The sequence below is a fragment of the Trichomycterus rosablanca genome, chromosome 16 (assembly GCF_030014385.1).
Source record: "Trichomycterus rosablanca isolate fTriRos1 chromosome 16, fTriRos1.hap1, whole genome shotgun sequence".
Taxonomy (NCBI): Eukaryota; Metazoa; Chordata; class Actinopteri; order Siluriformes; family Trichomycteridae; genus Trichomycterus; species Trichomycterus rosablanca.
Window position 1 is genome coordinate 2629041 of NC_086003.1, and position 16562 is coordinate 2645602.

Genomic DNA, 16562 nt, shown 5'->3' on the forward strand with positions numbered 1-16562 from the left:
TATTTTCCAGTTGTGTCCATTTGATGCTTGATCTTAATCTTTCTCTTGTTGTTGCCACAAGAATGGCTATGTTGTCACATTTCCCTTCCCACACAGCCACTGAGCGCTTCTTTTCACCTGCCAGGAGCAGGGTCTCACAGAGCACAGTATCATGTATCGTCCCTGTGCAGGTACCTCGACTGGCTATCAGAGGTCGTATTTGCGGCAGTGATGAGGATCCCTAACCCTGCTTTGGCCGTTGTCCCTCCCTTTATAGACACACAGCCAGTGTTTCTGTTGATAGCACAGCATTTTGGGTTTGGGTCTAGATTTTGATCACTGTGAAACTGTGTAAAAAAGTGTGCTGTTAAATTCATAAAATCTGTACATTTTATGGAGTCATGAGACTCAAACGTCTCTTTCTTTCTGTTTCAGACGGCCCCTTTACAGGTACCCCTCCTTCATACGGTTACGATGCAGACCGGGCTGAGGAGCAGAGGCGCCACCATGACATCCTACCCTACATCGATGACTCCCCGTCCTCCTCTCCGTACCTCAGCTCCAAGAGCCGCAGCAGCAGGGACACGCTCTCGTCCGGATCCATCGAGTCCGCCAAGTCTGTACGTGTGCCGTTACCCGAACCACGTGTGCATCGCATCGGTTTCTTGGAGGAAATTGAACTACAGAAGAACCCAATTCTGTGAACCAATCGGGCGTCTACGTAGACACGATTGCGTATGTCTGTTGGGGGCAGGGTTGGAGCTGTTTGAACAGCCTGACCATTGGTAGGTGCACGTATCAGTGCGCTCTCAGTGCCCGTCCCAAGCCCGGATAAAATAAAACGGTGCCAAATCAGGTATTCGGACCAAAATGATCCACCATGGCGACTCCTAAATATAGAAGCAACCGGAAAAAAGAATCATGCATTGTGTGATTCTTGTTTTATTTTATTTTAGGAGACTTAAAGAAAATAAAAACTATCTAGTCCCAAGGCACTTCTTTATATGAGGGGTTATGGGTAAAATACGCTATAAATACCAATCCTGCTACCATCACCAGCTGTAAGGTGAGAGGGTTGATGTGACCATGTACAAAACAAACCTTTACACTGTTGCTGAATCTTTAAATTTTATGTAGATGGAAGAAGGTTTTGTTGAATTAATAGCATTTGTAGCTCTGTAGAATTATATAGAGTTATTTTTATTATTATTATTTTGGTTGGGAGCCACAGAATTGATTCTAGATTCTAGATACATCCAGAATGTCACATTTTTGGTGAAGTAAATTCCAATACAACTTGCGTAGCTAACAGATTTCATTATGCATTCATACTTGAATCGGATTCCCCTCGGCGGTTAGGAGCAACCACTTGTTTTGCGGTGCCGCCGCAGTAAAAGATCCGCAGTGCAGTCGATCCCTCAGTCGATTACTCTGACCATCGTAAAGGTGGCCCTTCCCCACTTTCACCTCCACCGGCTGTCTGAATTATTGATGTGCGCTCTCCACCCGTGTTCTGTGCTGAGCGGTGGAGGAGTTTTTGTACCTTCCAGCGGTGCCCTATGACCCCTGCATCCACATGGCTTTTAATTACTGCAGGCATGCAGTCGATCTGCGACACCCCCTCAGCACACACACACACACATAAGCACATGAACATGTTGATGTAATTTGTAAATGCGGCTGGGTCCGGGTGTGTAATAACAAGGCTTACTGAGGGATTTGCTGAGTAAACTACACGCTGTGTATGAAGGATCATCAAAGAACTTAATAACTGCATGAATGTAGAGGATTACAGACTGAACACATGATCACACAGACACTCCGATTTAGGGAGGTTTTCCGTCCACATTAACATGATGTATGGCACTATACTGGATGAAGTATCTTCCTATCTGTTAAACAGGCTTTGGCATAAGAACACAGTTCTATTTATCTTTTAATGGGTGCAGCCCTGTTCACCACAAGAAATTAGGAAGCCAACCTGAAAAGTTAAATGACATTCTAAAAGCTTCCACATTACTAAATAATCTAAATAATAATCTAAGTTGCTGTATGTATATTTCTGACCTCTGGATCTTCAGAAAAATCGAAAGTCACATGCTGTACCATACACGTTCCTTAGGTTTGTATATAAACTCCTGACCTCAAAGCTTGAGGAGTTGCAGGGAGCATTTTATTTCATTTTTATCGACCACTTTATCCTGATCAGGGTCACGACAGGTTGGGTTTTACTGGGAAACACTGGGCACTATCTCGTCTGTGTAGACGCCCTGCTGGCCGATAATACAGTCGAGATTTGAACTCGTATCTCAGCAGTAGTGGGCCACTGGGAACATTAAAATTAATAAAACGTCAAACTAAAATGTTTAAATTACCACCCACTCCGTGTTTTCTTCACAATTATAGAGACAGGTTTGACTATGTACCTGGTGTGTAAAAAAATGCTGAATGACGTTGATTTTGTGTTCAGGCGGATCTGGATCTGGAAAAGGGGCTGGAGATGCGCAAGTGGGTTTTATCTGCAATCCTGGCCAGTGAGGAGATCTACCTCAGCCACCTGGAGGCGCTGTTACTGGTGAGAGCTTTCTATGTGTACCACCATGTATTGCTGTGATGTTAAAATGTCACTACATTTTGACCAAAAATGTCAAGGGCAGTGCCTCAGTGGGGGTGTTATGGTCCCATTTTGATAAATGGGGTACAGGAGTGTTACAAAGTGTACAGAGGAACAGGTGGGCTACAGTCAGTATATATATATACGCACAGCATTTATCTGTATTGTATGTGTATGTGGAGTTTACAAAATAGTCACTCGTGCTTATCAGATAGGTGTACCTAATAAAATGCTCAATGACTGTGAAAAAAAGCGTGTTTTTAATAAACACTAAACACAACTTTATTCAGATGAAAATTCATAACCTTTCACTTCCCTGGTGGATAATTTCATTCAAATTTCATTTATATTTAGATTTTTCTTCCAAAGAGAAGCTGTATTATTTAGATTGAATAAATGCCGCGTGTACAAACAATATTACAGAGCCGAACTTTCATTTAAGGTGGAATGATTAATGAACGCGGTTTGTATGATGCTATCGTAAAGGCTCGACTGTGTTTATTGCAGGGAAAGACATTTATTTTCTCTGTTTATTTGCACACCCATTTTATCCTGGTTAAAGTCAAGGTGAGTCTCTCGCTGCTCCGAAACAGTGGAAGTGAGGTGTGAGATGTTCTATTAGAAGATTCCACAAGATTTCGGAGTGTGTCTGTGGTCCATTTTGTTTAAATAGCATTTGTAGAGTGTGGTGCTGATGTTTAGTGAGAAGGCCTGGCTTGCAATCAGTGTTTCAACTCACTATAAAGGTGTCAAAACCTTGGGGTCAAACCTTGGTCCATGGACCTCGCTTGACACACCGGTAGCTGTTAATCTGTAATTTTGAGGGATGTCTGAATACTTTTGGCCAGATGTTGTATCAGGATAATGCATAACGACCTGGGATGTGTCTGTTTCTCAGCCCATGAAACCACTGAAGGCTGCAGCTACCACGTCCCAGCCCGTCCTGTCCATCCAGCAGATCGAGACCATCTTCTTCAAAGTGCCTGAGCTCTACGAGATCCACAAGGAGTTTTACGATGCTCTTCTACCCAGAGTGCAGCAGTGGAGCCACCACCAGCGCGTGGGAGACCTCTTCCAAAAACAAGTGAGTCACAAACAGATTTTTTAAGTATTTTACCCCCTTTTCTTCCAATTTAGCGTAGCCAATCCGCTGCTGGGGACCCCAACGGCGTCCAAGGAGGGTGTATATACCTTCTTATTCACTCATACTTCAGTGGATTTGCACTTGAGGTCGGCTTTGCGTATGGAGAGCCACGCCCTGATCTTTCTGTACAGGTGCCCTGGACAACCAAGGTCCTTACACAGGATGGTTAACCCTACCTTTAGTCTGGTCTTTTCCCACCCAGCAGACTGGAGGCCAATTTTGTTTGCTGCAGGCATTAGCCAATTGTGTCTGCTAGATGGCGTCCAGCCGACTGGTAGCAGAGACTGTCTATCTGTCTTTCTGTCTGTCTGTCTGTCTGTCTGTCTGTCTGTCTGTCTGTCTGTCTGTCTGTCTGTCTGTCTTGTCTGTTTATCTATCTATCTGTCTGTCTGTTGGTCTGTCTGTTTATCTATCTGTCTGTCTGTCTGTCTTGTCTGTCTGTCTGTCTGTCTGTCTTTCTGTCTTGTCTATCTATCTATCTATCTATCTATCTATCTATCTATCTATCTATCTATCTATCTATCTATCTATCTCTGTCTGTCTGTCTGTCTGTCTGTCTGTCTGTCTGTCTGTCTGTCTATCCATCCATCCATCCATCTATGTATTTATCTATCTACCTACTAATTCTGCACCAGCTTGTGGGGACTGAGGGGGGGGGCAATATTTAGGGTTGCTACAGATGACTTAAAATGTAAATTTTATAGACCTGTTAGCAATAGGTATGGTTCGAACACATAAACTAAATAATAGGAGTAGCGTCCACATACTTTTGGCTGTATATGGCATGTGCAGTTGAGAAGCTAGTGGGGTTGTTTCAGGCTATGATCACCATATGTTCTTGTCGTTATGAGGCCGCGTGTGGATACTGTTAGCGTACTGTGTCAGGAGCAGAGACCTCCGCCGCCGTCCTGTGTTTACTGTTCGCCTGTCTCACTCAGCTGCTGCTGTTCTGTGTTTGTGTGTTTGCTTTACATGTCATTTCCCAAAATCCGTCCAACCCGCCCCTTAGCTTAAATCAATCCGATTTTCCAGACGTTTCAGTACCCGACACATGGATGTAGACGTGAGTAGGATTCACTTCTGCGTGCGTCAGTACGGCTGTGATTGTGAGTCACTCTCTCAGTTCATCCTGCTCTAAACCCAGGAGTGATTATCATAGAGGAACTTCCTGCGCTCTTTATTGATTTTGGCCCCAAGCACACGTCCCAGCTCGGTGTGAATGGGATTGTGGGGGATTGTGGATGCCGGAAAATTTGCTTTAGCTCTTATCCCTACAGTAACAGCAGGAAGGAGTCGGTCTGAGTCTGTTAGAGCGTTTGTCAGGTCCGTGTTTTGAAGAGATGCCGTGGGTCAGTAAGGGGTGAAACTGATGCCTTCGGGAAAAGAGATTCTATTAAGGAAGAGTCGCGGTCTAAAGCAGTGACAGATTTGGTTTGGTTATTTGTAAGGATTAGCTTCAACTGCATCTTTAAGTCAACCAGCAGTGGATTCTCACGGAGAGTCTAAGCACTTATGGAGGACCACGCTACTTTCTTTATTTTGGCCAGATAGCATTTTAGACTGTTGCAGCACCAAGGAGGCGAATCTCAATCCGACTTTTCCTCCCTCAGACGTGGCGAAATGTGTCTTTTGCAACTTGTAATAACATACGTTTCATTTACATTAACGATTTCTGCATTTAGCAGACGCTCTTATCCAGAGCTTCTTACAAAAGTGCTTCCATAGTGAATATTACCTCACTCTAGTTTAAGTAGACAACAGTCCAGTAGTCCAACAGTGACATTACAAGAATCAGGACAAGAATCTGGGTAGCTTTCATGGAGAGAAATGGACGAATCTTCTTGATGTTGTAGAGGAGGAACTGGCACGATCTGGTCAAGTTGGCTACATGAGGAGAGAAGGTCAGCTGGTTATCCAGGACAGCACCAAGGTTCCTTACATTATCAGATGGTCTGATCTGGGAGTCATCAAGAGAGATGACTAGGTCCTGGGTTGGAGATCTCCAGGGTCTCCGGGAATAAGTAACAGCTCTGTCTTGTTGGAATTAAGTTTTAGATGATGAGCTGACATCCATTGTGAGATATCTCGCAGACATGCTGAGACATGAGCTGAGACTTGTGTCTGAAGGAGGAAATGACAGAATTAGCTGAGTACCATCTGCATAGGAGTGGTTGGAGAAGCCAGGGGAGACTATGACCTTACCAAGAGAGTGTTTAGATAGAGAATAGAAGTGGGCCAAGTACAGAGCCCTGGGGAACACCAGTTGAGAGAGTGCATGGAGGGGATATAGATCCCCTAGGATAAGTAATGTTACCTTTTGTGATAAGTGAAGGATTCCTTTTGGCACAGTTAGGGGTCGGCACAACGGATCATTCGACTGCATATTTGTTTGGCACAGTTTTTACTCCGGATGCCCTTCCTGTTCCAGGCCTGGGACCTGCACTAACTGTTGTGACCCCCATTGGCTTTCATGTACAGACATGCCGCTCTGTATTTGTGAGCCCCGTCCAGGATTCGAACCCCAAACCTCGAGTGCAGCCTGTTTTACGGCACACACGCTCACCTTTTGTGATAATGTTTTGTATCGTGCGGTTCACCCATCTTGTACTATATTAAAAGAACTTTATAGGTGATCATGTTCTTCAGGAGCTCAGGCAGAAATGAGAGTAGTCGTGAAATATGGTGCAGCACTGGATTTAATTCAGACTCAACTGAGACTGGAATACAGACGCCTCAGGTAAAGCTGATATAAAAATGAAAACGACTGGCTGTTTTTTTATCTACAGGCCAATCAGCTGGGAGTGTACCGGGCCTTTGTGGATAACTACGAACTGGCGGTGGAAACGGCGGAGAAGTGCTGCCAGGCCAACACGCAGTTCGCTGAGATCTCTGAGGTAAAGAATGCCTGGAGGCTCCAGGATGAGACACGGTCTTGGTTTTATCAGGAGCCTGAAAGGTTCAAAGCAGCTTTCTGATTCACTGTGTGCAGACGACATTAGAACATTTATGGAATTCAGCAGTCACTTTTATCCAAAGCCACTTACAATCCAAGCAGTTGAGGTTTAAGGGCCTTGCTCAGGAGACCAAAGGTGGCAACTTGGAGGTGGCAAACTTCTGATTACTAGTCCAGTACCGTAACCGCTAAGCTACCACTGCCTACTACATGAGTCATAATTATACTGTAAGTGGCTTTGAAAAATGTAAACAGTGTTAGCTCAGTGGTTAAGGCGCTGGATTAGAAACCAGAAGGTTGCTAGTTTGAACCCCACCACCTTCGAGATGCCAATATTGGACCCTTGAGCAAGGCCCTTAATCCTCAATAGCTTGCATTGTGCTGGGTCACAATTGTAAGTTGCTTTGATAAAACGTGGGCAGCATTAGATTAATGGTTAAGTTACTGGACTAGTAATCAGAAAGTCACTGGTTCAAGCCCCATAATTCAAATGTTTAAGAATCTCATAAACTAATAATTCTCATGTTAAAGGAATTACATGAACTAATGAATCGCATAAACTAATGAATCACATAATCTAAGGAATCACATAAACTAACGAATCCCATGTTAAAGGAATCACATGAGCTAATGAATCACATGTTGAAGGAATGAACTAAATGAACTAAAGAATCCAATAAAGTAATGAATCACATGAACTAATGAATCAAATAAACTAATGAATCACACAATCTAATGAATCAAATGTCTATAAATCAGTAAAAAGAATGAATCCCATGTTAAAGGAATAACATAAACTAATGAATCAAATAAACTAATGAATCACATTAACTAATAAATCCCATGTTAAAGGAATCACATGTGTGAATCAATCACATGTGAAAGGAATTACTCGAACTAATGAATCACATAAACTAATGAATCGCATGAACTAATGAATCACAAAAAATAATGAATCCCATGTTAAAAGAATAACAGAAACGAATGAATCACATATTAAAGTAATAACATGAACTAAAGAATCAAATAAACTAATGAATCACATGAACTAATGAATCAAATGTCTAAGAATCCCAAAAAGATAATCAATCCCATGTTAAAGGAATCACATGAGCGAATCAATCACATGTTAAAGGAATAACAAAAACTAATGAATCAAATAAACTAATGAATCACAGAATCTAATGAATCACATGAGCTAATTAAACAAATGTCTAAGAATCACGTAAAGTTAATGAATCCCGTGTTAAAGGAATCACATGGGCAAATGAATCACATGTTAAAGGAATACCATGAACTAAAGAATCACATGAACTAATGAATCACATAAACTAATGAATCACAGCATCTAATGAATCCCGTGTTAAAGGAATCGCATGAGCTAATGAATCACATTTCTGAGGGTGGAATGAGTGTAGTTCCGTACCGAGAGGGTAAAGTGTACCTGAAGTACAGTAACAAAACAAATCTAAAACAGTCTATTCGACGCTCCTCATCCTCAGTTCGTCCCACTCCGACCCCTAGCTGAGCGTCGCCATGCCAACCGATACTCCATCTACTCCAGCGAGCGTGGCAGCTCTGTCCCCCGAGAGCACGAGGAGCGAGCGTTAGGATAATTGTGTTTAATGAGTTAGCGGAGCAGAGAGAGCCGGAGGGGATGTGGAGTACTGTGTGGGTTTCAGAACCTCCATCGTCGTATTAAAATACGCTCCGTTATTTCCTGAATGTACCGTAGATACGAACGCCTGACTCCCTAATCACAGATGAAATGAAAACCAAAATGATGCTTGTTTGACTGGACCCACTGGACTGAGCTACAGCGACTCTGTCTACAGTCAAGCAAGCTGTAAACAACCTTAGACTGTTGCCAGTTCCATGGAGGAAGAATAAACTCTTGACCCGAAATAAATACAGGAAAAGGGGGCATTTAACCCAAACAACACTGTACCTACTGTCAATCCATGTGGCGGTAGATATATAATCTTGGACTGTTTTTCTGCCAGTGGAACAGCTACATTGCTAAAATTAACTAAATAATACATAATACACAATAGCCAGAAGTAAAAATCTTCTTTGGGACTGCAGGACCCAAAGACACGTCAGATCTGTCAGAAAACACATCAGAACCTCAACACTGACCAATAATCGTGGACTGTTGGGATGCTTGGTCCACATTTAAGGACAGTGTTGAGGTTCCGATGTGTTTTCTGACAGATCTGACGTGTTCTGCAGTCAACTACATCCAAGATTCTTACTTCTGACACAACTTGTGAGTTTGAACCTACCTGGCCGGGTGGCCACACAAACACTACTGGACGTGTTTGAGGGAGCAAGGGTCGGACAGGGTCACTTCTGACTTCCGCTGTGATCCCTGCATGGGACTGGTACGATCGGTAGGGGGGTTGTCCTTATACTTTACGGATCTGTGTGGGAACCGGTGCTGAACACTGTCAGGTGATGAGAAGCGGCGGCAGACTGGACACGTGCTGCATGTTTTTTGGAGAGGGCCCATGGTGATCTGGCTGTTCTTTTGGGAATTGGAAATGACTAGATTGGGAGGTAACAATGTGTGTGTGTGTGTGGGAGTTAGGGTCTTTTATCAGATGTATTATTTTTAACTGTTGTTTTGCCCCCTGTAGAACCTGAAGGTCAGAAGTCCCAAGGAGTGTAAAGACCAGATAGCCAAGTACTCACTGGAAAGTAAGAGCTTTCTATGGATCGTATACACTATATGGACAAAAGTATTGGGACATCCCTGCTAATTACTGAATTTATGATATGTTTCCAACTTGTTTCCAATGCTTGCAACAGTTTAGGGAAGGCTATTCCTGTTCCAGCATGCACAAAACGGTTTAAAAGCTCAGCCTCACTGAACAGCTCTGGAATGAACTAGAACATCAACTGAGGCTTTTTTGACCAACACTGCCCAGCCGTATAAATGCTGTTTTGACTGAATGGGCACAAATTCTCACAGACATACTTCAAACTCTTGTGCGAAGCCTTTTCAGAGGGGTGGCTGTTGTTATAGCCGAAAATAGAGGTCACTCCTATTTTCTTTTTAATGGGGCGTCCAACAGGCTCATGGTCAGGTGTCCAAATACTTTTGGCCATTTAGTGTGTAATAAATAATATTTTTGTGTAGACAGTCAGTTTTAAGAATTAATTATTGTGTTTATTTGTGTTTTAGCTCTCCTCTATAAACCAGTGGACAGAGTAACCAGAAGCACATTAGTTCTACACGTAAGTTCTGATACTTTATTTACCTCCTGATGTGTTAATTCCACATTTATGAGACTCAGAAGTTTGTGGATTCCAAACAAAGTGTTTGTTGTTGTTGTTGTGTGTGTGTGTGTGTGTGTGTGTGTGTGTGTGTGTGTGTGTGTGTGTGTGTGTGTGGTAAAGGACCTGTTAAAGCACACCCCCTCCAGTCACCCGGACCACCCCCATCTCCAGGATGCCCTGAGAATCTCTCAGAACTTCTTGTCCAGCATCAACGAGGAGAGCACACCACGTCGACAGTCCATGACTGTGAAGAAGGGCGAGGTGAGTAGGCAGAACGTATTTGAACTCCTTGAGCTTTAGATCAGCCCAGACATGACAGTCCAGGATATGACCGGTGCCACAACCCTGCCCAAAATTCTCTGAAGCTCGATCCTAGTGGGTAAGCTAGTGGGTAGTGAGCTTTGAGCTATCAATCAGAAGAATGTGGGTTCAAATCCAGGCTCTGCTATGCAGCTACTGTTGGTCCCTTGAGCAAGGCCCTGTTGGCTCCATTGGTGCCGGACAATGGCTGACCCTGCGCTCTGACCCCAGCTTCCACGGGTTCTTCAAAAAGGGGCAAATAAGGACATTCTTCTATATGGAAAATATCTGGCTCGTCTGAAGGTGGGATTGCAGGACGAATTTCTCATAATTGCTGTGGTTATGACCTCTGTCGACTGGGCGATAGCGGTAATGGAGATTAGTGACTCTCTGTACGCTATACAGATCTCCATATAAACAGGTAAAAAAGAAGAGATCAGCTTCTGCACACGTGTCAGAGGACGCAAGTGATAGTCTGACCCCTCCTTCTTTAGGAGTGGAGGTCTGGAAGAGGAGAGGAAGCGGATTGCGGTTTGGTAATTGGTTATTATTTGGCTCCTGATGATCTTTATTCGTGATAAAATCCTAAACTACCGGCAGTGAGAGAGGAATTGACCTGGCTGAACTCGAATTGTGAGCAGCATGACATCAGTCTGAGATGGAATTATAGATAAGCTTTTCTGAAGTGACCCCCCCCCCCCTTCTTCCTTCATGTTCTTACCACTGACTCACAGTGGCCTGTAGCTCCCCGCCCCCTCGTTCCAGCAGCCTGGACTCGTACGAGTGTCACGTCGGTGGCGTTTGACGGACTGTAAGCGAGGGGGCGTGTAACGTGTTTTAATGAGCGCTTCGTTCTACAGCACATTTATTATTCATAAGATGGCCAGAAAGAAGTGATTCCTTTACCGCATACACAATCACAACTCACCCCCCGTCATCCTGGTGGTCCCTGGTGGACCGACCAACCTACTAATCAAACATTAATCAGTACATGAAAGTTGCTGATGTAAATCTCTGGACTGGCGTGGGCTCGTTATTGCCCTCAGCCTTGTTCAAGATGCCCGAACAAAGTGGTTCCACCCACCACACATGCTTTTAAATTAAAAAATAAGATTTGGGTGATTCCTGTATCTCTTCTTTTTCTGTTATGATATAATCGAACCCCTCATTCTACAAATACGTGGCCTCCTAATTGTTTTGTTTTGTAGTGAAATAATAATGCTCCCTTCTCTGTGCCCATGTAAATAAAGCTATAAAATAAAATAAAATGACTGTACCTATTAAAAAAATCAATGAAACATGGGTATTTTGCCAAAGTCTGGAAGAACGTGTGAGAATGCCCTATTAGCTTTGACTATGGCAACATAAAGCCTGCTTGACTGTTAAGTGTTCCTTGTATTCCAGCTCCTGATTCAAAATGTTATGTAATTTTTTGTCTGATTTTTTAAACAAAGGAAGGTGTTGTTTAACCATTCAGTCACACAAATATAGTGAACCGTGTCTCAATTTGCATACAACATCCTATACAGTGTGCTTAAAAAAGAAGCCTTCGCATTGATTGAAATCGAATTAGGGGCACTATTTAATATATAGCATGCTATTTGGGACGCAGCCGCTTTCCAGTGCTCCGCGAGTCTCGAGCTGTAACATTACGCGAATCTGGTGCTCGTTATCCATTTCATTAGTTTTATATTTTCATTTTCACCTCGTTGAAGTTTTAAGGGGGGCTGCTGGCGTACAGAGGAACGGGGGGCGAGCTCGGGAGACCCGTGCTGGGCCACATGGGGGAAGGGGGTGTACCAGAGGTACTCAATTAAAATGCAAATGGGGCTGCGTGTTCGTGAACCGGCGCGGGATTTCCAGCCTGTGGGATCACACACGCATACCTTCACACACTCACACACACACACACACACACACACAACCTATGTACACATAATTACGCACACAATCACAAATTCTGTAAACACACCCTATATAGTCAAAAGTATGTGGACACCCCTTCTAAATATGGCAATATGGCAAGCTGTAACCTAGTGGTTAAGGTACTGGACTAGTAATCAGAAGGTCTCTGGTTCAAGCCTCACAATTGCCAGGTTGCTTCTGTTCGGCCCTTGAGCAAGGCCCTTAACCCTCAATTGCTCAGACTGTATACTGTCACTGTGCTGTAAGTTGCTTTGGATAAAAGCGTCTTCTAAATGCCAAAGATGTAAAAATGTAAATGTAAATATTGAGCCTAGGTGCTGTAGACACACCCATTTCTAACAGGTGTATAAAATCAGTCAGCGTTGTGGCAACAGTTTAAGGAAGTACCTTTCTAGTTTTAGCATGATTTTTGTGAAGACCCGATTTTATGAAGACCTGTGATTGCCAGCCAGGCAAACCCATCAATTCTCCTCCACCATACTTCACAGTTACTGCTGTGTATTTAGGATGTGTCAAATCCCCATTCATCTCATCATCGGACGGCTCAGTATGGTTAGACATATCTTGTTACGTCGACTGCTCCAGAGTCCAATGGTGGTGTCCTAATAGCTCAGTCCAATCAGAACCCAGGATCTCACATGATGATCTTAGGTTTGCGTGTGTCTGTTCAGCTGCAGCAACTCGAACCATCAAGTCCCTGATTAAAACGTCACGTTCTGACTCTGAGGGAAGTTTGGAACTAGGTAGTGAGTGATGCAACTCAGAACCGATGATATTTTAGAACCACATACTTAGGTCAGCACTCATTCTTAGGTCTTGTTCTGTAGTTGTTGCACGGTGGTTAGCTCTGTCGCCTCACAGCAATAAGGTCCTGGGTTCGATTCCCAGGTGGAGCGTTCGGGTCATTTCTGTATGGAGTTTGCATGTTCTCCCCATGTCTGTGCAGGTTTCCTAACACAAAGTGAGGTGAATTGGAGATACAAAATTGTCTGTGACTGTTTGACATTAAACTGATGAATCTTGTGTAGCCAGTGACTACCTCTCCTGTCATCCTAATAAATTAATAAATAAATAAACTGCTTTAGTTGTTTCGGGATTCACAGCAGTGCTGCTCCGAGGTCCTTCCAGGACCAGGGTATTTCTAGTTATGGGAGCTGGTCATGTCACTGCCCAAGTTTATAGTCCTGAGTTTATAGTCCTGAGTTATTGTGTGTGTGTAGAGAGCAATTACAAGCGACCGCATTGGCAGATCTGTGCTTGCAGCGGGCTTTAGGAAAATGTCATCTGATGTGCACAGACAGCTGGCTTGATGAGCAGCGCAGAAACCAGGGCGTCATGTTCTCGTAGAGAAAGTCAGGAGTCGCTGACGGTGCACCGCTGTGCAGAACTGGTGCCTGGACTGAAGCAGAGGTGATTAATGGCTCTTAAAGATGTTCACCCACAAGGTCTTTTCTCATCCAGGTCATGCCAGTTATTGTGCCAGGGGCTGAAACGTGCCGTTTGGCACCAATCGTGTGTGTGTGTGTTCTGATTTCGGTCGACGTGTGATAACCCCAGTCTGGTCCCAGCTTGAATCTGACCAAAGTGCGAAGACACACATCACAGCCGCTGGTGCCCAGTGGCTGGGCACACAAATGTCTCGCATCCATCTACTGGGATGCCAGTGCTATGATGTGTGTGTGTGTGTGTGTTATTACCCTAAAGACTGACTTTCGATGACACAATGTCTAGATTATGTGGGGGTGAGTGCTGAGCAAAATGACATCTCATTGGCCGACTCGCTCGTGATGTCACCCTTTGTTGGCCCACCGCGGGCATGACGTGATGCTGTAGGAGCTCTCCATCCCCGAGGACGGTGTGTTTTAGGAGTGTGTATGTTCATGTGTTCACACAGTTATCGCTTATTCTCTCAGGCCAGTTTTAATCTAAGCATATGATCCTAAGCATAAAAAAGGCTTTACCAGGCCCTCAAGTGTCCACTGCGTGGTCTCTTCACACAAAGGATACTAGACACAATGTCCTTTCTGGGATTGAGGGTGTAAGTGGCTTGGCAAGAGCAAAGACAACACTGCCATCTAGTGGCAGGCAGGCAATAAGCAGTTTTTCTATGCTGTACGCTCAGACACCCCACTTTATTTACATTTACATCTTCAGCATTTAGCAGACGCTTTTTTATCCAAATTAACTTATAGTACTGTGACAGTACACTGTCTAAGCAATTGAGGGTTAAGGGCCTTGCTCAAGGGCCCAACAATGGCAACCTGGCAGTGGTGAAGCCACTAAACCACTAGGCTACAAATATTCTTTTGGGATGGTTTCCCACTAGATTTTGGAACATGACTGTGGTATTGTACATTTAGTCACAAGAATATTTATGAGGTTGGAATTTGATGGCCTGTTTTTCTGTTTTTTCTAAGGAATTGGACTTGAGGGGGTATTGGTCAGTCTCAGGTTATATGTCCGGTTACAGACAGCTATTTCTGCTGTTTTTCCCCACCTACAGTTGTTTTCTGCACCATACTCTGTCAAATACTCTCTACCATACTCGTGTAATACTACATGTAATATACTCTGAACTGGTTATTCTTAATCCATTTTGACCAAAATTTCATCCAAAAGGGTTTTTCTTTGTCTGTGAGATCAGCGAGCTTCAAGATGACAAAAACAATATTTATATATTTTCAATTGCCTTCCAATTTCCTCCCAATGAGTCGTATCCAATTACCAGATTCTCATTTCGGCCTACATTTACATTTTCAGCATTTAGCGGACGCTTTTATCCAAAGCGACTTACACAATGAGCTGAACACGATGAGCAATTGAGGGTTAAGGGCCTTGCTCAGGGACACAACAGTGGCAACTTGGTGGGTGCTGGGCTTGAACCGGCAACCTTCTGTTTACTAGTCCAGTACCTTAACCACTGAGCTATTTGGCCTCTATTGCTGCAGACCTCCACTCCCGATCTTAGGGGAGCACGAAGCGGGAACATATGGGGATCCGAATCACGTATGTAGAGTCACACGCTGATTCCCATTATACCCCGTCTCATTGTGCAGATGCCCTCGATCAACCAGCAGAGGTGATAATTGTGTGTATAATTCTGACCTACACGATTTTGTCTTATCTTAATAAGCATATAAATGTGTAAAATTTCTAATGTATTTATTTTTGTCACAAACAACCCACTGTAGCAGATTAAAATAATAAATGAACGTTTTTCTTGTTTGTTGTGTTTGTCCCGGTGCAGAATCGGCAGCTGTTGAAGGACAGTTTCATGGTGGAGCTGGTCGAAGGAGCCAGGAAGCTGCGCCATATCTTTCTCTTCACTGACCTGCTGCTCTGTGCCAAGCTTAAGAAACAGATTGGAGGGTGAGTGTGGAATCAGGCGTCCTACAGCTGGTTTGGTGCTGTGTGAGTGGAAAAACTGAGCACTAGGCATTAAAGCACATCTAATACCAACATTAAGGGGAGAAAAGGAATTTCTTGAGCTTGTTATTATATTTTAGTACTGTATTATGGCAAAGGTAATTTTCCTACCCATATTCCATTACATGTTGCCCCTAATGCAATGACTACTATGCCTTCAGTGTAGAATTAACTACTTGTTTTGATTTATACATATACACGTATGCATTCTGAACTTATTTACATTTGTACTATTATTATTTTCTTACTGTCTTTAGATCCCAAACAGTAAAAGTTTGATTCATGTTGCCAAGGTGCACCGTTTTCTTTATGCATATCAATGTCCACATTATTTTTCCACAACCCACTTTGTTGTTCTATATCGTTCTGTAATCATTTGACTGTTGGATTTGATTGGCTAAAATGTGACTATGGTAAAATATGACTTTTGTGTAATATTAATTTACTAATAGGGGAGGGGTGGTCTAATGGGGTCTCTCTTTCCTGCATGCTTTACAAAAAAAGCATCAGTACGAGCAGTGGGGGAATCCCACGGAGCACGGTGTGACTACTGTGGGAACCCATTGCTGGGTGGTGAAAGGAAGCAGCCACCAACTGCACGTATTTACTAATATTAATAACAAAATGTAATAATTTATACACACACTCACTCACTTTCTTAACCGCTTATCCAATTAGGGTCGCCGTGGGGGTGCTGGAGCCTATCCCAGCTTTTCAATGGGTGCAAGGCACACAGTAACACCCTGGACGGGGCGCCAGTCCATCGCAGGGCAGACACACACACACACACACACACACATACACACCCATTCATTTATAGGGCAATTCAGTGTCTACCGTTAACCTGACTGCATGTTTTTGGACTGTGGGAGGAAACCGGAGCTCCTGGAGGAAACCCACACAGACACGGTGAGAACATGCAAACTCCGTACAGAAAG

The 16562-nt window shown here is 43.6% G+C and overlaps 1 protein-coding gene across 1 annotated transcript in view; it reads left to right on the forward strand.

The window, feature by feature from the left end:
- bcr (BCR activator of RhoGEF and GTPase) overlaps nt 1-16562 on the forward strand; it is a 56963-nt gene that overhangs the window by 32249 nt on the left and 8152 nt on the right. Inside the window, exons 2-9 of the mRNA XM_063011062.1 lie at nt 415-599; nt 2450-2554; nt 3492-3677; nt 6524-6631; nt 9330-9390; nt 9878-9930; nt 10093-10233; nt 15446-15567. Of these exons, the coding sequence (XP_062867132.1) occupies nt 415-599; nt 2450-2554; nt 3492-3677; nt 6524-6631; nt 9330-9390; nt 9878-9930; nt 10093-10233; nt 15446-15567 (961 nt within the window). The remainder of the gene's footprint in view (nt 1-414; nt 600-2449; nt 2555-3491; nt 3678-6523; nt 6632-9329; nt 9391-9877; nt 9931-10092; nt 10234-15445; nt 15568-16562) is intronic.